Here is a 20,555-nt window from a genome sequence, read left to right on the forward strand (position 1 = left end):
TTGGGGCTCAGCAATTAAGACCACTGGCTGTTCTTGCAGAGGACCCAAATTTCATACCCAACACCCACATGGCCTCTATTCAAAGTAGAATTAGTGGATTTTGAGCTGAGTATGCTGGCCCACACCTGTAATCTCAGTAGCCATCCTTGCCTGAATTGATACCTTGTCTCAAAAAAAGGAAAAAAAAAAAAATATCCAGGGGCTGGAACAGTTAAAGAGGTAGTTCAAGTCCTTGACTTTTCCCTGCAGCATTATGCAGTCTCTATGACAGTTCCAGTTACGGAAACATGTTCCTTTAGTTTGCTTTTCTGTTGCTGTAACACAAAACAGTTTGGAGATGAAGGAGTTTATTTTACCTTACATTTCTGAGGTACAGTCTTTGAGGGAAGTCTGGTGGGAACGGGAGCAGAGACCACTGAGGAATGCTGCTTCCCAGCTTGCCTATCTATACCTCCGAATCCTACCTGCCCAGAGAAACTACTAGGCCCTCCCCCGTCAGTCAGCAATAAAGTACTTCACAGACATAGCCACAAGCCAGGCCAATCCAATGGATACAAGTACTCTATTGAACTTTCTTGCCCCAGGTGACTAGCTTTGTTGGCAAAAACTAGTCAAATGTTAACTTTTAGCTCAGAACATCTCTTTAACTTGACCCAGAGATCCAATTCCCTAATAGGCACAGCCACCAATATGTCTGTGCTATTCCTATGTTCTCTGTTCTTGGTTTTGGTTTTTGTTTCTGCTTTTCAATCTTTTTGAAACAGGGTCTCCCTGTAGCCCCTGCTGGCCTGGAACTAGCTTTGTAGACCAGGATGGCCTTGAACTCACAGAGCCTGCCTCTGCCTCCCAAGTGCTGGGATTAAAGGCATGCACCACCACACCCAGCTATGTTCTCCGTTCTTGATGTAACTGCCACCATCATGAAGTAGAGTGATGACCTACAAACTTTGGCCCACAGAATGACATAATTACACATAAGATGACAGATTGACAATTCAAGATAGGTATATACTAATAATACAGCTTAACATTCCCTCTTGGAAAAGAGGGTCACAAGTCTCAATCCAGGCGTGGTGGCTCACACCTGCTGGAATCCCAGCACTAGGTAGGCTAAGGCAGAGAGGATTTTCTCAAGTTTGAGTCCAGCCTGCCTGCACTACAGATTGAAACTATCTCAAGCACAAAGGGCCTGAGGATGTATATAGCTCGTATGATAAAACAGCCCATAGGAAGCTACATAGTTAAGGACAATCTAGAATGCCTAAGACCTATCTCAAAAGTCTTACAATGGGAGTGGAGAGGTGGCTCAATGGTTAAGAGCACTGCACTGGCTGCTCTTCTAGAGGACCCATGTTCAATTCCCACCACCCACATGGTGGCTAACAACTCCTGGCCTCTGCAGGCTTTGCATGACATGGCATTTACATACAGGCCAGCAAGACATACATACACAAAAAAACTTTAAAGTCTTACCAGGAGCTGGGCATGATGGTACACACCTTTAGTCCCAACACTCAGGGGACAGAGACAGGTGGATCTTTGTGAGACCAGGTCAGCCCAGTCTACATAGCAAGTTTCAGACTACCTGTGGCTACATGGAGACCCTGTCTCAAAAAAGACAAAGTTAACAACCCTCTGAGATTCCAGTTACTTCCCTTCATATATGTAGCCTTTGAAATGCTAAAAATAAGGTAAATACATTGGGGTGAGACATTGGTGTTGGAACCACTCACAAGGCACTCATATTCCTGCAAGTAACTCCCCCAAGTTTATTTGCCTTGCTGGACTTGAGGTTTTCCTTGGTCTTTTGGCTCCTTCCCTATTTGCTCGCCCTCCCCTACCCCCCCTCAACATATACCACACATCTAACTAAAAATGCATCAAAAACTGCCTTGGGCTGGGATTGTGGTACTGTGGTCAAACTCTTGAGTACCATATGTGAGGTCCTGGGTTCAATACCCAGCACCACTAAACTAGAAAAGAATTTTTCCACAGGTTTAGTTACTTTTCTATGGCCTTAAGGTACCACATTAAGATGGAACCATGTATTCCCCAAACTTTTCCATATGCCATTGTTTATTTCAAGTGACCATTCAACCAGTTTAAGTTTGAATCCTGGGAAATATATACTGTCCCCTTTTCTTTCATATCTTTATCCCTTAATAAGTTCTGCTCTTTTATCTTTTAAATATTCTCTACTTATATAAACTCTTTTTCCCCACCATTATTACTACTGGAATCCAAGTTTGCTTTTTTTCTCTCTCTTTTCCTGCTGGAGAGCAAACCCTCACTCAGGATTCTACCAGTGAGCTACAGTCTTGGACATCCCACCCTTACCTTTATCCCACACCCATCTTCATCCCAACCCCTGCCAGCTAGTATTATCTACTTTTATTTTTTATTAGTTGGTTGGTAGATTGATTGATTGATCTTTTTGTAGCCCAGCTGGCCTTTGACTCACTATGTAGACCTTGAAGTCACAGAAATCTGCCTGCCTCTGCCTCCCGAATGCTGGGACTTAAAGGTGTGAGCCACCATGCGAGGCTTAGTATTTCCATCTGCTAAACTCAAAATTTTGTTCTTGTTCCATTTTCAGGCTATTCTCTGTTCTTTAATTAGGACCATCTTATCAGAATGAAAATTTGCTGGTCACAAATATCCTATCTGTTTAAAATTAGCTGGACATTGTGGCACATGCCTTTAATCCCAGCACTCTGGAGGCAGAAGCAGTTATTTCTATGAGTTCAAAGCCAGCCTGATGTACATGATGAGTTCCAAGCCAATCAAGACTTGGACCTGCACATAGTAGGCAGTCTAGGAGTACTGGCTTAATGTTCCAATTTCAGCTTGCTCTACTTTGCCTCCCACACCACACAGGTCTGTTTGACAGCCTTGGAGGATCTTCATTCTCTCTATACTGTGGACACCAATTTTACCTATTTAATCTTTCACCTTTCAGTTCAAGTTCCCTTCCCTTAGAGATTGGGACTCTCAGAGTCTTCTGTAGCACAGGCTCAACTTGAACTCGCTATGTCTCTGAGGATGGCCTTGAGTTTCTGACTATATGTTTCTTAGGATGTTTCTATAGTCAAGATGGCCTGACTATTGTTTCTTTGTCAAACATGTATAATTTCGCGTGTTTTTCAAATGAATGTACATATAATTATGGTATTTTCCGGGCTGGAGGGATGGAGCGCAGCGGTTAAGAATATTGGCTGTTCTTGCAGAAGACCTGGGTTCGGATCCCAGCACCCACATGGCAGCTAATAACTGTCTGTAACTCCAGTTCCAAGGGATCCGACAGCCTCTTCTGGCTTTGGATCCCAGCACCCACATGGCAGCTAACTGTAACCCCAGTTCCAGGGGATCCGACAGCCTCTTCTGTCCTCTGCTGGCATTGCGCAACACGGGTGCACTTACATGCAGGCATAACACTCATACACATAAAATAAAAATAATAAAATATTTTTAAAAAATAATTATGGTATTTTCTCATTCTTAACTACCGGCTTTAGGAGAGCAAAAATTTTTATTACTTGGTCCCAGAGTAGTGCCTGACACATTAAAAAGTCGAGAATAAATGTTACTGAATGAACGATGGAATCACAAAAACCTCATCAGACAAATCTAAAACAGTATAATGACCTAGCTAATTTTACATTTAAAAATGAAAAAAAGTCCAGTAACTAAAGTGGCTTGTCTAAGATTCCAAACGTAGCCTGCAGCAAATCTAGAATTCCTTTTTGCTGTTGAGTACATACACCACAGCTTGTCGTAGGCCATGAGTCGGACTCTTGATTCTTCAGCTTTGGCTGCTGCCTAACCGGGACAATCCATATTGTTTTCACTCATTCGGATCCGTGTCTAAAAGGCTCAATCCCAATACGCAAGGCAAACAATGAGTTGAGTCACTTAGAAACCACATATCCCAGGATGCCACGCTCCCAGGCAATGTCGGAAGTGGGCATGAGAGAGGCCGTGGCATTCTGGGAGCTGTAGTCTCGAGGCTGGTCCCGCCCCGAAGCGGCTTCGGCGGCCTGCCTTTGGAGAAAAGCCTGCAGAGTGGCTCCGCGCAGCCCCAGCCTGGAAGGGCGGCACCGCCCTCCAACCTTCGCCCCCAGCCCGGAGGCCTGCCCCGCCTCTTCTCCGATCTTTCCCACAACGCAAGATGGCGGCTGAGGTGGATTTTGGGGACTTGGAGCTATTCGAGGCGTTTGACCCTCAGGAGGAGTCGACCCCGAAGCCGGTTCACGCCCGCTTCAAGGACGAGGAAGCAGAGGAGGAGGAGGAGGAGAGGGGAGATGGGGAGGACAACGAGAATGGAGTTGGCGACGCGGAGCTGCGGGAGCAGCTTCGGCACTGCGAGGAAACCATCCGGCAACTCCGCGCCGAGAATATCCTTCCGGCTCGCTGGGCCCTGTCATCCGGGACGGGGGACCGAGCGCTGCCCAGCGCCCGCTACGGAAATTCCAAGGGGGCAGAATTCCGAGTCCTTGCTCCCGCTGGGCCGGGGGCGCTGTACTCAGACCTCTCCTGGCCCCAATCCGTTCCTGGGGTTTAGGGTAGTTTTAGACTGCTTAACTGTTGGACTGCACACGACCCTTCCCCTTTCCCCTTCTCTCTGCGGTCCTTACCCTGTTTGTTTTGCAGCCAAGCTTGAGTTGAGACAGTTGTGGTCTGTTAAAAGACCCCGGATTCGCAGCCTGGAATGGGATTGGGGGGGGGGCAGAATGCAGTGGGCCTGCTGTGATGCCTTAAAGAATTGGAGCATGGTAATTGCGTAATTAAGGGCTTAATTTTAGAGTTCTTCACCTTGAGCTAGCTTGCATTGCAGTGCTTTGGCGGAAACGCGCCAGATTTTCGTTTGACTTTAGTCATGTTTACAGATTTTCTGGATTTGTATGAAAAGCCACTAGTATGAGCTCCCATTCTTAGGTTTTCAAAATTTCCAATCGCAGGTAACTTTGGTTCAGGTAACTTTCCTTTTAAATTTGTAAAGAGCCCTAGGAGTTGTTGGTAGATCAGCTTTTGAGGGTGAAGTTTTTGTTTTTTTTTTCATGATACTATGCTATTAGGAAAACTTGTAAAAGACTAGAAAGTTGAAAGGATTGTGCCGAAGATTGAATCCTGCATTCTTGTTAACAGCTTAGTATATTGCCTTTATCACATACCATGATGCTTTGACATGGAAATTTTTCCTAATTGGCTATTTCAACTTTCTTCAGGGATACCATTGTCTAACGTTTTGGTTTGTCCCAGTTAGACTCTTTCAAACTACTGGTTCTTCAAAGGGATGAAAACTGTATTGTGGTTTCAGGGCCCAGTTGTTTTACCCTCCAAAGAAACATGTGCTCAGTGTATCATCCTCAAAACACTTTCAAGTCCTTTCCGTTTATAGCATTCTGATGACAAAAGTGACAGTTGTTGTGGTTGAGTTTTATAGCCTGCATAATTGTGTTTAATGAGGACCAATATTCCTTAACAAGTAATAACATCAAGAACTTAAAAGAAAATTGAACATTCTGACCAGACCCAGGTATGAGATCTTGAAATTACAACAAAGTTGCACCTTGCTGTTTATCTGGATATTAAGAGTAATCATAGTATTTTTGTAAAAAGTGTATTGGATTTGGGCATCATTGACATTTACTCAGAATATTGTGAAAAGTGTAGTAATGGTTCTTTATTCTTGACTTATGGGGGTAAAATGAATACTGGTATGTGCATTAAACAATTTTAAAAATATTTTATTTATTATTTTATATAATAAAAGTATGAGTGTATTGCCTGCATGTATTTGAGTGCACCTGGCTTCGGATTCCCCTGGAACTGGAGTTAAGGACAATTCATAGCAGCCATGTGGTTGCTGGGAATCAAACCCGGGTTCTCTGCAAAAGCAGTCAGTCAGTGCTCTTAACTGCTGAGCCATCTCTCCAGCCCCACATTAAACTTTTTTTTTTTTTTTTTTTTTCCAGTCTTTTTGAGACAGGGTCTCCCTGTAGCCCCAGCTGTCCTGGAACTCACTATGTAGACCAGGCTGGCCTTGAACTCACAGAGATCCGCCTGCCTCTGCCTCCCAAGTGCTGGGATTAAAGGCATGGGCCACATTAAACATTTTAACCAGACTTACTGGGTCACTCTTGTGACTACAAGCCAGAAAATTTTTACTGACTGGAAAAGGCAAGTTGTAGACCCAGTTGTTCCTATTTAGGAAACATTTCTTGGGGGGTTTAAGTTTATAGTCTAGCTGATTTATTTACAGTTTTGAGAAGGGTCTATCTTTTGGTTTATTGAAATAAGAACTCACTTTATAACCCAAACTGGCTTGGAACTTACTAGGTAGCCCAGACTGGCCTTAAAATTTGTACCTCAGCCTTCTAAGTGCCGGGATTACAGGTGCGAGCCACCACATGAGCATTATTTACACTGTTTAAAATAGACACAATGTGTATTTTTAAATAGACACAATGCCAGGTATAACATTTCTGCTTATTCATTTTTTCATTTTGTGTTGTTGAGACAGGGTCTCATTGTAGCCCAGACTGGCCTCAGCTTACCGTGTATTAGAAGATGACCCTGAACTACTGATCCTCCTGCCTCTACTTCCCAATTGCTAGGATTACAGCCTGATGCCACCAAGCCTGGCAAGATACAGCATTTTAGAAGAAAAAGTAGTATGCTTTCGAAAAAGTACAGTATATAGGTTTGTATTAACACATCTGGTTTTAACAAATAGAGTAAATGCTGGTGTCTTTCAATATAAATTTAATGTTACTAAATCTAAATTACTTAAGTACTGACTTGTGTGGAATGCTTGATTGGTTTGCTCACTCTCTCCCTTATTTTCTTTTCCTCCTGCTCCCTTTTTTCCTCATTCTCTATTTCGCTCTTTCAACAGGGTCTGTGTAGCCCAGGCTGCTCTCAAACTTGTGGCATACCTCCTGCTTTAGCCTTCCAAGTGCTGGAATTACAGCTAAGAGTGACCATGTTCAACTGAAATGGTATTTTTAGGCTTTGGAATTGGGAAGTTGCCCTGTGCATTTTTTGTTTTTGTTTCTAGTGTGAGTAACTGTGACTACATAGTTCTAAATTTTCAGATAGGGTCTCATGTAGCTCAGGCTATCCTAGAGTTCACCCAGTAGCTGTGATGACCTTGAACTTTTGATCCTTCTGCTCTTCCTCTTAAGTCTTGGTATTACAAGCATGTGATGCCACACCTGTTTTAAGATTTATTTTTATTTGATGTGTATGAGTGTATTACCTGCATGCGTGTAAGTGCACTGGTATCTTGCAATGCTGGGGGAGGTTAGAAGAAGGTGTCGAAATTTCCCGGAGCTGGACTTAGAGGCAGCTGTTAATCGCCATGTGGGTGCTGGGAACTGAACCTGGGTCCTCTGCAAGAGCAGTCAGTGCTGTTAACCACTAAGCCATCGCTCCAGCCCCCACACCTGGTTTTATGTGGTGCCAGGATTAGCACATGCATGCTAGATAAGCGCTCTTATCAACTGAGCCACATCCCCAGCTTTTTTTTTTTTTTTTTTTTTTTTTTAAAGACAAGGTCTCTCATGACAGTAGGTCATGCTTGCCTAGAACTCACTGTATAGCCCAGGCTTAACTTCAGCTGGGGGCAATCTTCCTGCCTCAGCCTCCTGAGTGCACCACCACACCCAGTCATTACCTTTTTCTTTTCTTTTTTTTTTTAATGTAGTTTCTAAATTTTTGTATGTAGGAGCATTTTGCCTGCATGCATCTAAGAACACCCATGTCATACAATGCCCATGGAAGCTGGGAACTAAACCCTGGTGCTCTGCAGGAATAGCCAGTGCTCTGAACTGCTGATCCATCTCGCACCCCTCTTTTTTGGGGGGGTGGGGTGAGACAGGATCTCCCTGGCCCCAGCTGACTTGGAACTCACTGTACAGACCTGGCTGCCCTCAGTCTCACAGAGATCTGCTTATCTCTGCCTCCTGAGTACTGGAATTAAAGGTGTGCACCACCCTACTAAGCTCATACTTCTCTTTTTAAAATACTGACCTCCTACATGATTTTGTAGCTGAGGATGGCCTTGAACTCTTGATCCTTCTACCTACACTTTGCAAATTCTGTTAATTTTGGATTTTTGATAGTTAATGCAATATAGGTTTGCCCTCTAAGAGACTTCTGTTTATGAAGTGTGAGGGTTTTTTCCCTTTATACTTTCTAGCCAAATTCAGAAACTTTTAGAACTATATTCTTGTAACCTGATGGCTTATCTTCTCCCCTGCTCCCCTGATTTGTGAAGAAACTAGCCCCTAGGTAAAGAAACTTTGGTTAAAAACAGATTGGGGTCGGAGAGATTGCTCAGTGGTTAGTTCTTACTGCCCTTTCAAGAAGACCCCAGTTCAGTTCCTAGCACTCACCAGGGGGTGTTCATAGCCACCTGTGACTCCAGCTTCTAAGGATCTGATGTCCTCTTCTGACCTCTGTGAGCACCAACACTGACATGCACATACCTCCACATAGACATACACACGTGCACATGAATAAAGTAAAAGTAAATCTTTTTTAAAAACCTAAAAGATTGCCTGTAGTTCTTAGTTTTTTGTGAATCTTTTTTTAATGTTAATAGGTAACTTCTGGGACTGATGGACATAGCTCAGTGGTTGAAGTGTTTGCAGCACAACCTCGAAGACCTGGCTTATGATCCCCAGCACTCATAAAGTGCTGCCAGTCATCTGTAATTGCAGCACTAGAAGAATCCCTGATCCTCACAGGCCAAGCCAGTGTAGCTAATCAAGGAGATTCAGGTTCAGTGAGAGAACCTAGCAAAAAGTAAGCCACAGCAGACACAGGTGCATTTAAATACACACAGGCAAAACACACACCAAAATAAAAATAGATACGTAAAGAATAAACTGGAGAGCAGTTGAGGACGACACCTTGACTTTGACCTCTGGCCTCCACACGTACACATGCACCTACAAAAACACATAAATCTCACACACAAAAGAGATACCTCCTGTTAAAACCACTAAAGGAGGTAGAATTGATGAAAACTCAGATTTTGCTTGAGAAAACGAGAGTTCTTATTGGTTCTTGGTCTTTTTGTGTGTGTGCTAGGGATTGAACCTGAAGGCCTTGCATGTGCTAGGCAATCACTACACTTTGCCTCCAGCCCTTGTGTATTATTTGTAAAATATGGTCTTTAATACTTAAGAATTATAAAAGTTAGCCAGGTGTGGTGGTGTACATCAATGATCCAGGACTTGGGAGGCTAAAGCAGTTGTAATCATAAAACTTACATGCTTGTAAAGGCTATGTATTGTGCTTATGTTATCTAAGAATATGTTTAACTTCTGTTTTAGTGGGATACTGGTGAACAATACTAAGATAGATGGACCTTTATTACAAATTCTATTTATGAACAATGCTATTTCAAAGTAAGTTTTTCTATTTCTTAAATATGTATTAATGTGTTTATGAAGCAATGGTTTCTGTGGTATACTGTTTTCATTTGTATTTGGATCATTTTTTAAAATTTATTACATTTTGTTGTTGGGGTGGGTGCACGTGCCATTGCACAATGTTGTAGAGATCAGGACAACTCGAGGGAGTTTTCTTCCATCATTGTGAGTCTAGTGGATAGGGCTCAGGTTGTCAGGCTTTGCAGCATGCACCTTTACCCCTGAGCTGTTTTGCTAGCTTTTGGGGTTAAAGTATGAGAGATAATGATTTTGAGCAAAGATATAAGAGTTACATACCCTTGAATTTGAATCTGAAGTCCTACATCTATGAACCTGGGCAGCCACAGAACCTGTTAGTTTTCTTACTGAGAAACAGTGTAACTACAGGCACCCAAGAGCGGTTAAGAGCACTGGTTGTTCTTGCAGAAGACCCGGGTTCAAATCCCAGCACCCACATGGTAGCTAACAGCTGTCTGTAACTCCAGTCCCAAGGGATCCAACAGCCTCTTCTTACCTCCGTGGGCATTGTACAACACGGGTGCACTGACCTACATGCAGGCAATACACTCATACACATAAAAAAACAACAACACTGCCACCATAATAGCAACAGCAGCAGCAATAATAACGTTAGTGGTGGCTCTCTTTGAATCCTAACCACATGACTATTTTGTCAATGGCAGAACTTGATGATTGCAAGCCTTCCGGCATGCTTGAGTTTAGGAGACTGCATTCCTACAGTGCTCACTAGATTATTCTGAAGTGGTTTGAGGCCTTGCTTTGTCTCCCTCAGAGCACTGCCATAGACACTTCAGACAGTTGCTTGCCCCCACCTAAGCATTCGTCCTATTATTTTATGTACTGGCTGTGCAAAAGAAGACAAAGGAAAATGTCAGGCCCATAGCCTACTTAGCATCAAAAGTGGAACCCAAGACTTTGAGAGATAGGGGTAGTTGGGTGATGAACACAGCCCCAGCAAGATGCAGGACACACCTGACCCATTATCCCTTAATTAGAACAATATCTGTTCTAGCTTCTCTAGTTGATTTCAGCACCATTCTTCTGTCATTTTGTTCTCAGAAATCTTAGAATGCTAGGATTAGAAAGACCTGGAGGTCAAGTCAGTGAAAAGGAAGCCATGTCTGAGATTTGGTGGCTGCCCCATTCAGCGTAACTAGACTGACACCTCCTGAAGGGAGCGCTACAGAATACTTGATTGTGTGATTCTTGACCTAGAGGGCTAAACAAAGTAGACCTTTGTTTTATTTTCTTGAAAAACACTATGGTATTGTTTTTTCTTGTTTCATATTAAATGTATATTTCCTTATATGCACCTTCATAGTCAAGAAGGAGGATGTGCAAAGAACCGGACACATTGGGTCCCCTCATTTTCCAGAAATAGTGAGGAGATGGATGGGAGCCTTCATGTCATAGAGCTTCTATTGCTCATGGATTTCATTGTTCATTTGTTGATTTTTGAGATAGAGCCTGAGCTTGTAAGCAGTCCTCCTGGTTCTGCTCCCAAATACTGAGATTACTGGAGTGCTCTAGCATGCCTCGCTTTTCATTTGAATTTTGAGCCATTTTCATGTAGCATCTATTAAAATTTAAGAATAGAATTTATTGCTACTGTTTATTTTTTTCTTTATTATTATTACTTGGTAATTTTTGAGACAGCATCTCCCTGTAGCCCCAGCTGGCCTGGAACTTGCTATGTAGACCAGGCCAGCCTTGAACTCAGAGATCCCTCTGCCTCTGCCTCTGCCTCTGCCTCCCAAGTGCTAGGATTAAAGATGTGCACCAGGCCAAGAATAGAATTTATAAGTAAATATGCTTATTGTTTTCATAGCTGTTGGCAGAGGTTCTATGGCACACTGTTAGGTTACAGAATATGGCTTTCTTAATGCTGCAACAATGTATAGACTCCTAAGGAGCAGCTTCCTGAGTGTTACAAAGTCAGTGATAGGAATGCTGAAAAACAAAGTAGCAAAACTGACTAGACATCTTCCTGGTAAAGACTTCAGTTTGTTACATTCTTTCCTCTGTCTGGATTCTAACCATTTTGTCTTTCTATCCTCTCCTACAGGCAGTATCACCAAGAAATAGAGGAGTTTGTATCAAATTTAGTAAAAAGATTTGAGGAACAGCAAAAAAATGATGTGGAAAAGACTTCCTTTAGTCTTTTACCCCAGGTATTTTAAATTTAAGACTTGAAGGCTATGTTTTTCACTGCTACCTTTGCTTGAATCAAAGCCAAAATGATGAAGATCATGCCTTCCCATATTCCACCTGGCTTTCTTTTGGTTGAGGCTCCTTTGGTCAGGGGTAGTCAAAACTGGCTACACCTGAAATTAGGGACTTTCTTCCCATTTCCTAACTTGTACACATGGTTTTAGGCAAAAATCTTAAGAGCAAATTTATACACATCAGGTTTGAAAGAGCTGACTTCTTGAACTAACAAGGTGGCTCAGTGGGTAGGAGCATTTAATGTGCACAAGCCAGAGTTGCAGAAACAAGAGATCCTGTCTCAGGGAAACTAAGCAGAGAGCAATATGAAAGCCATCCTGCCCCCCCATGCCCTACTCTGACCTATAGTCCCAGCACTTGGGAGGCAGAGGCAGGCGGATCTCTGTGAGTTCAGGCCAGCCTGGTCTACATAGTGAGTTCCAGGACACCTGGGGCTATAGGGAGACCTGTCTCAAAAAAAACAAAAATAATAATAATAATAAAATAAAAATTCATACTAGATGGTGTCTATTTAGGTATTTATTGTATATTTACTGCAGAATTTTGCAGTGGCTTGAGGTCTATAAGGTTATTGATACTGACCAGTAATATTAAGATACACATATTTTTAATCTTTCTGGTTATCTTTTTTTTCAAACTTACCATGCTAGTTTTGTTCTGGGGTTCATTTTTTGTTTGTTTGTTTGCTTTTGAGACAGGGTCTCACTATGTAGACCAGGTTGACCTCCACAGAGATCCACCTACCTCTGCCTCCTGAATGCTGGGATTAAAGGCATGCACCACTATGCCCGGCTAAGCATTGGATATCTTATTAACAATACTTATTAGCACAAAAGCTTTAACATTTTCTAATACATCAAAAGATGTAGTCTTTTTTATGTGTTTTTCAGTTTTCCAATTTGTGAAATATTACTAAATATTCTTACCTTCTAAACTCATTCTAATTATGACAAGGGCAAAGTCAGAATTTTTATGTCTTATTGATGTATATTAAGTGAAAGTTTGAAATTCTGTGTTGTTCCTAATGTGTTACTCTTTTGTAATGTGTTTCTCATTGTATTAGCCATCCAGTGTTGTGTTAGAAGAGGACCATAAAGTGGAAGAAGCATGTGACATTAAAAACAGCAAAGAAGCATTTAGTGTAAGTTTGGACTTTTTTTTTTTTTTTAATTCTGCAAGTGTTCTGTCAGTTCGGTAGCATTTAGATGATTAGGTGGTATGGTCATACATCATCATAGGATCACAGCATTTTTTGTTGGTGTTGTTATAAACAGCAACTTCATCCTGTAAACGTTATCATTTGCTCTTTAGTAGTTACTGCATTGTGCCATGAGGACACAGTTGATTTTCTTTGCAAGATTTGTCTTCATCTTAATCCGCCTCTTCATGCTTACCTTTAAGATTTGAATAAAAGATGGGCATGGTGGAGCAACACTTGGGAGGCAAAGGCAGGCAGATCTCTGTGAGTTCAAGGCTAGCCTGGTCTATATAGTGAGTTCCAGGCCACCTGGGGCTACAGGGAGACCCTGTCTCCAAAAGACCAAAAAAGAAATTGAATAAAGAAAAAGCACTTTTCCACTTCCAGGGATGGTGTTTTTAGGCGCTCAGAATGGTCTAGTGTTTGACAAACCATCGTAGGCTTTCCTACAACACAGCCTGTAACAAAACTAGGCTGTCCCGAACCCCTGGATTGTTTACCTTTATACCAAGAAGGTTGGGAAAGCACCAAAATCTGCATGTGGTGTGTGCCTGGGCAGACTTCAAGGGGTTCATGCTCTAAGACCTAAGTCCTCATGAGATTGTCCAAAACAAAAAAACATGTCAGCAGGGCCTATGGTGGTTCTCTGTGTACTAAATGTGTTGGTGACAGGATCAAGCGTGCTTTCCATATTGAGGAGCAGAAAATCATTATGAAAGTGTTGAAGGCACAAGCACAGAGTCAGAAAGCGAAATAACCATGAGGTTTTTCTAAGTCATAAAAACCACAGCTTGTTCTATTAAAAAAAAAAAAAAAAAAAAAAAAAAAAAGCCAGGCATAGTAGCACATGCCTTTAATCCCAGCACTTGGGAGGCAGAGGCAGGTGGATCTCTGTGAGTTCAAGGCCAGCCTGGTCTACATAGTGAGTTCCAGGACAGCTGGGGCTACAGGAAGACCTGTCTCAAAAAGACCAAAAAAAAAAAAAAGTTTAACAGGGAAAACCTACATTTAGGCCTTTCCAGTACCTTTGCAAAATTCATTGGTATCAAATCATTTTTACAGCTTTAAAAATATATATATATCCACCCTCACCCCAAAGAAAAAGGTGGTATTAGTCTTGGATTCTATTAAAGGAAGACTGGTTTTCGTGCTGTTGTCCCCTGCTGGTAACCCTAATTTTAAAGACATAAATCTATTGCAAAGACTTGAAAGGAATCCTGTATCCCAATAAACTCAGCAGTAGTTGCTGAGTTTATTGCACTCACATTTTATTGCACTCAGTTTATCACACCACATAGAATAACAAAAGCTAGGCTGTGAGTATGGCTCAGACAGAACACTTAGCTAACATGTGTGATGTCCTGGGTTTCATCTGGAACACTGCAAAAAATTATAAAGTTTTTCTTGTTTTTGTTTCTAGTTGGGGAGCTCATTTTTTATTACATTTATTTATTTGTTTGTTTATTTTTTTAAATTTGAATGTGTGTGCATTTGTGTGCGTACATGCACCATAGCACATATATGGAGGTCAGAGAACAGTATTCAGTAGTTTCTCTCCTTCCGCTATGTGGGTCCTGGATATTGAAATCTGGATGTCAGCCTTGGCAAGTGACTTAACCCTCTGAGCTATCTCACTGGCTCTGATTCTATGTTTAATGAGACAAGGACTCATTCTGTAATCTAGGTTATCCTCAAACTTACAGCAGTTCTCCTGCCTTAGCTTTTGAAATGCTGGAATTACAGGAATTAACCACCATACCTGGCTTAAAGAAAGATTGCTGAATTTAACTAGGAAACTTTCATTTCTCTTCCAACTTAAAAGTTATAGGATTTAAAGTGACATTTGCCTAGAAATTGAGAATTTGCTATGTTTATCAGTTTAGCCCTTGTACAAATACTATTGTTACTGAATGCTGCTTTGTGCATAGGTTCCAAAGACATGGCAATGGAAAAAAAAAAGGGGGAGGGGGGGTGGATAAAGTCCAGGTCCTGTTTAAATAACAGTTTAGTGGAAGATGTAGTGCTTTTAAAAAAACTGAGAACTGGTGGCACATGCCTTTAATCCCAGCACTTGGGAGGCAGAGGCAGGCAGATCTCTGTGAGTTCAAGGCCAGCCTGGTCTCCATTAGAAAATCCAGGCCAGCTGTGGCTACAGGGAGACCTTGTCTCAAAAAAGACCAAAAAAAAAAAAGAGAGAGAGAGAGAACTGGGGATATAGACCAGTGGTAATGTGCTTGCCTAGTATGCATGAGACTCTGGGTTCAATCCTCAGTACTGAATAAATATATGTGTGTGTCTGTGTGTGTGCATGTGAGTGTGTGGATGGATGGATGCATGGATATGGCAGGATGCTACTTGGGAGGTTGAGGCAAAAAGATTGAAATTTTAAGACCTATACAGAATAAATTCAAGGGCAGCCTAGGTAACTTAGTGAAGTCCTACCTCTATAAGTAAAGAAAGGCCTGGGCATACAACTCAGTTGTATACTTATACTTGCCTAGCATATATAATGCCCTGAATTCAGTCCCCAGTACTGCTGGGTTTGTGGGAGTGGGGTGATGATAGAGTAACTGTGGGGTGGGTGATTTGACGTTTTGGTTGTTAGCCTTAGCCTTTAACGGCTGTGCCATCCCTCCAGCTCAGTGGTGGGTGATTTGAATAGTGAGTTGTTGGTGACAACCTGTGTAAGCCAAGGTCTGGATGAATTTGAGGGAGTAAGTGAGGCTGAATTTTGAGTGAGGTATACTCAGAGGGTAAATAGAAAAGAGAATTAGACCTCCCAGAGCAGCAGCCAGCACTCAGATTACTTCTGTATAGCCAGTGCTGTTAGGTAAGTTCTAAGCTCATTATGGGTAATACTCATGAAGGCACTGTTCCCATTTTACAGAGGAGGAAATACAAGGAAAGTTAAGTGACTTACCAGTGGGAAAGTGACAAAACCATGGTTTCAGACCCAGCCTCCCAGATTCTAGAGCATATGATTTATATCCTTACATTGTCTTATAAAACATAGTAAAAGCTTCAGATTCTAGTCTAAGATTGAAACCATTTGAGGATCTGTAGTGAAAATGGCATTCAGTGACTTGAAGAACTAGAACTGTGCTCTCTATGGAAAGTAGATGTCAGCAGCTGCTGCCTGTAGAAGCCAGCAAGAAAACTATTGTGGCCGGGCATGGTTGTGTAGGCCTTTAATCACAGCACTCGGGAGGCAGACGCAGGAGAATCTCTATGAGTTCGAGGCCAACCTGGTCTATAGTTCCAGGTCAGCTGGGTCTGTAGGGAGACCCTGTCTCAAAAATACCCAAAAGAGAGAGAGAGAGAGCTATTGTGTAATCCTACAGGAGAAAATGGTAGCCGAGACCACAGTGCTAGTAATGGTGGTGTGTGCTTAGAGCCTAGATATTCTTGGGAAGTCATACTAATCAAATGTGTTCATGACTTGGATGCAGAACAAGAGAGTTCTGTATACTGGCCAGGCATAGTGGTGGCATGCCCCCTTTACTCCCAGCACTTGGGAGACAGGGGCAAGCAGATCTCTGTGAGATCAAGTCCAACCTGTTCTACATAGCTCATTCCAGGCCAGCTGGGGCTACAGGGAGACCTTGTCTCAACAAAAAAAAGACAAAAAGAAAATGAGTAGAGCAGCCCAGGAAGCTGGAAGACTGTTATTCCCTTACTCCCTTTCTGTGGTGGAAAGTGCAGAAGAGCAGGAGGTTTGGAGGTGGCTGGGAATTTGTTGTCATTTTGTTTTGGGTTTTTTCTGTTGTTGCTGCTGTTGTATTTTGGAGACAGGGTCTTGCTGTGTAACCCAGACTGGCCTTGAATTTGTGATCCTCTTATCTCAGCCTCTCAAGTGCTGGAATTCAACACAGATGCCACCACACCCAACTTCCGGTGCCATTTTAAAGCTATCTTACATGTCCAGAGAGGTGTCATGTTGGCACTTGAATATCCAATTAAGAAAGGATCAGAGCTTACTTTGGGGGGTATCAATATAGAAATTATATTTTATACTCTCCTTGGGTCTAGGTGACTCACCCAGGAAGTAACAGTAAAAATGACTAAGGACTGAGCTTTATGGCACTCTAATCTATAGAACATGGAGGAATCAAGGGGGGAAAAGACTTTTGGTCCATAAGGCAGCAAGAGAACTGAAAGAGTGGTGTCATTGCTAATGGGCTGAGTGAGGCAGCTGCCCATTGACTTAGGCTGCAGGGAGGTCCTTGGGTAGCTCCTTCCTTAAGCACCTAGGCAAGAATAATGCATCACTGGAGATGTTCTAGGGAGAGTGGCAGTGTCATTGAAGATAGGGAGGGGCATGTTCTAGATAAAAGAGACTATAGAGATAAACATTTAAATATAACATAAGAACCTTATAGGAAAAATCCTGCTTGGGGAAAACTATAAAAAGCTTTTTTTTTTTTTTTTTTTTTTTTTGGTATTTTTGAGACAGAGTCTCCCTTGTAGCCCCAGCTGGAACTCGCTGTGTGAGATTAAAGGCATGCGCCATCACACCTAGCCTATAGAAAGCTTTTTAAGGTAAAGAAACATGAATGTAGAATAGATATGAATGATATTAGGGTTAGTGGTTTTCTTAGGCATCACACATGAATTGTAGTTTTTGGGAAAATATTCTTCATACTGAAGCATTTAAGAATGAATAAGTGTCAGGCGGGCATGGTGGCACACGCCTTTAATCCCAGCACTTGGGAGGCAGAGGCAGGTGGATCTCTGTGAGTTCAAGGCCAGCCTGGTCTACATAGTGAGTTCCAGGACAGCTGGAGCTACAAGGAGACCCTGTCTCAAAAAGACCAAAAAAAAAAAAAAAAAAAAAAGAGTAAGTGTCATGATGTCTGCAATTGATTCAGATAGCTAAATAAAACATGTGTGCATGCACAGGCACATGCATGTACACATAAAGAGTCATGCTCAGAGGAGTATTGGGCTGTTAACATTTATTCATTATAGGTGAACGGTACGTGAATATTCATTGTGCTTTTTTTTCCCAACTGTCTATGAAATTTCTGCAAAAACTCAGATGGAAAAGAATATGGTAAATGGGAACAAAGGAAATAGAAACAATAAATGTAGGATGTAAGGGTCTTGCTGCACACAAATGGGGTACTGGAGGGACTCGTGAGAGTTGAAGCTTCTGTTTAAGAAAGAACAGTTGATAGTAATGATCCAATACAGAGGAAAAACTCGGGTCTAGCTTTTATTTGCACATCAGAATTTGGCTCCTGTTAACTAGGGCATTATTTCTAATAGCTTCATCCAAAATCAGATTGTTAACATAGGTAATTATAGACTTAACATTACTTAATGTCTTTTTTTTTTCTGCTTAAATAGCAATATTTTTTGACTTGTTTTCTGCAGGTTGTAGGAAGTGTCCTGTATTTTACTAATTTTTGCCTTGATAAATTGGGGCAACCGCTACTAAATGAAAACCCTCAGCTTACCGAAGGATGGGAAATACCCAAGTATCCTACATAGTGAATGAAGATCTTTTATGCATCTTGCCACTAAGTTCACCTTTAAAAAAGCTTACCAAATTTTGCAGACTATGATAACTATTCCTTAATAAAATTCACTAAAGGTACCAGCAAGTCTTCAGCCACATTGTTTCTCTAGAAGGGCAAGAAATACAAGTAAAGGCAAAAAGGTTTGTGTGGGGAGTTGTTTTGTTTTACTCTTTTTGTTTTTTAATAACAAAACAATAAACTCTTTTCCAACTCTGGAAGTTAATATCTTTATTGCTGGTTTAATATAAATTACAGATTGAACTAGAATCCTGATACCTAAAGGTATATATTAAATGTTTAAATTGATCATTTCTTAGAATTCATTGGTTCACACCCAATGTGCCTGGGAGGGTGGAAAGAAGTCATTATTGCTGTCGGTGTGATTACTGTCTTATAACCATCTGCCTTCTTACCTAAAGGAAACTTCATAATCTGTTTGCTTTGATTCTTCTGTTATTAACCACTGAAAAAAGTCAGGAGGTAACATATTCAGGAACAGAATGGTCTTGCTTAAAAGACTACATAGTGCTGCTTAAGTAACTGAGTCCAAGAGACATCGATGTGCTCCTTACTGCAGATAGTGGTCCACTGGCTTTCTTGTGGCTCTAATACTCTGCTGACATCTAGAATTTTATTGATTTGCTTTTATGTATTCATTTACATTATGAAAATCTTTGGGTTTCTGTTTTGTTTTGTTTTTTGACTTAATAGGCCAAAGCCTCACTGTTTCAATTGTGGTTCTGAAGAACATCAAATGAAGGAGTGTCCAATGGTAAATTTCTCTCCTTTAAAAAACATCTCTGAACAGAGCTTGTTGACAGATGTTCCATGTTGTGGTGCTGTATGATGTGACAAGCCTCCTTTGCTGCTCCCATTTGTGCTTTAACTTCACCTTTCAAATTTATATTTTTAGACATTGGATTTTTTTTAATATTTTATTTATTATTATTTTTATTTTATGTGTACGAGTGTGTTACCTGCATGTATGTGAGTGCACCCATGTCGTTCAATGCCGTGGAGGTCAGAAGAGGGCTTCGGATTCCCCTGGAACTGGAGTTAAGGACAGACCATAGCCACCATGTGGGTGCTGGGAATTGAACTGCTGGGAATCGAACCCGGGTCCTCTGTAAGAGCAGTCAGTGCTCTTAACCACTGAGCCAACTCTCCAGCCCAACATTGGATTTTTTTAATATTTATTATTTTTATTTTATGCGGGCATTGGATTTTTTTAAGAAAATAACTCAGTGCTCTGTATGTGAGATGAATGAAATGAGATAATTAATTTTTTGACAGTTATTCTAAAAGTTAATTTTAGGTTCTAATAATACTAAGAGTTAAAATTTTTAAGTGATTGCATGTCCTTGCTTTTCAAAAATGTGTGCCCTGTTTTTTGCTTATCATATGCATTAAAACTAAAACAATCTGTTTGCTTTACATTTTTTAGAAGTCAGTATTCTTGCCGGGCGTGGTAGTGCATGCCTTTAATCCCAGCACTCGGGAGGCAGAGGCAGGCAGATCTCTGTGAGTTCAAGGCCAGCCTGGTCTACATAGTGAGTTCCAGGCCAGCTGGGGCTACAGGGAGACTCTGTCTCAAAAACAACAACAACAACAACAAAAAAAAAAAGTCAGTATTCTTACATATCTGAGCTATTCTGAATTTCTTTATACCATTCTTTTCAAACATTATGATTTAGCCTCGGAATGCTGCTCGAATAAGTGAAAAGAGAAAAGAGTATATGGATGCCTGTGGTGAGGCAAACAGCCAGAATTTTCAGCAGCGATACCATGCAGAGGAAGTAGAAGAGAGGTTTGGAAGATTCAAGCCAGGCGTCATTAGGTACTTCTGTCCTTTACCAGTGGATGTCATTTCATTTTCTTATTTGGTGCATGTTGTGTCTCTTCAGGGTGACTATCAGAATATAAGTGTTCCATAACAAAGTCTGCGTAGCATGCATCAGTTTCTTCAGACCTATTTATTGAAGTCTTACTGAGTGCTTGTTACATGCCATATTTAATGCTATGTGATGTGGGACAGAAAGGTTTAGCTGGGTATGATGGCTCATGCCTGTAATCCCAGCTCTTGGGAGGCAGAGGCAGGCAGATCTCTGAGTTCAAGGCCAGCCTGGACTACATAGTGAGTTCCAG

The 20,555-nt window shown here is 41.5% G+C and overlaps 1 protein-coding gene and 1 pseudogene across 4 annotated transcripts in view; both read left to right on the plus strand.

Annotated features, from left to right (window-relative positions):
• The first annotated feature begins 4,079 nt into the window (after nucleotides 1-4,079).
• The window catches only part of Zcchc8 (zinc finger CCHC-type containing 8), a 33,112-nt gene continuing 16,636 nt past the window's right edge, over nucleotides 4,080-20,555 (plus strand). Inside the window, exons 1-9 of one of the 4 annotated variants that reach the window (XM_008839319.3) lie at nucleotides 4,169-4,394; nucleotides 5,494-5,536; nucleotides 9,345-9,419; nucleotides 11,530-11,635; nucleotides 12,754-12,831; nucleotides 18,265-18,368; nucleotides 18,485-18,550; nucleotides 19,122-19,182; nucleotides 20,105-20,247. In XM_008839319.3, coding sequence (XP_008837541.1) covers nucleotides 4,169-4,394; nucleotides 5,494-5,536; nucleotides 9,345-9,419; nucleotides 11,530-11,635; nucleotides 12,754-12,831; nucleotides 18,265-18,368; nucleotides 18,485-18,550; nucleotides 19,122-19,182; nucleotides 20,105-20,247 — 902 coding nt within the window. Of the gene's footprint in view, nucleotides 4,395-5,493; nucleotides 5,537-6,570; nucleotides 6,704-9,344; nucleotides 9,420-11,529; nucleotides 11,636-12,753; nucleotides 12,832-18,264; nucleotides 18,369-18,484; nucleotides 18,551-19,121; nucleotides 19,183-20,104; nucleotides 20,248-20,555 lie in introns of those variants that run through there. The other 3 variants (XM_029566561.1, XM_017799724.2, XM_029566562.1) reach the window with 3 other exon arrangements.
• LOC108491145 lies at nucleotides 13,300-13,718 on the plus strand (annotated as a pseudogene).

Source organism: Nannospalax galili, unplaced genomic scaffold (genome assembly GCF_000622305.1).
Source record: "Nannospalax galili isolate Female #2095 unplaced genomic scaffold, S.galili_v1.0 scaffold218, whole genome shotgun sequence".
Lineage (NCBI taxonomy): Eukaryota > Metazoa > Chordata > Mammalia > Rodentia > Spalacidae > Nannospalax > Nannospalax galili.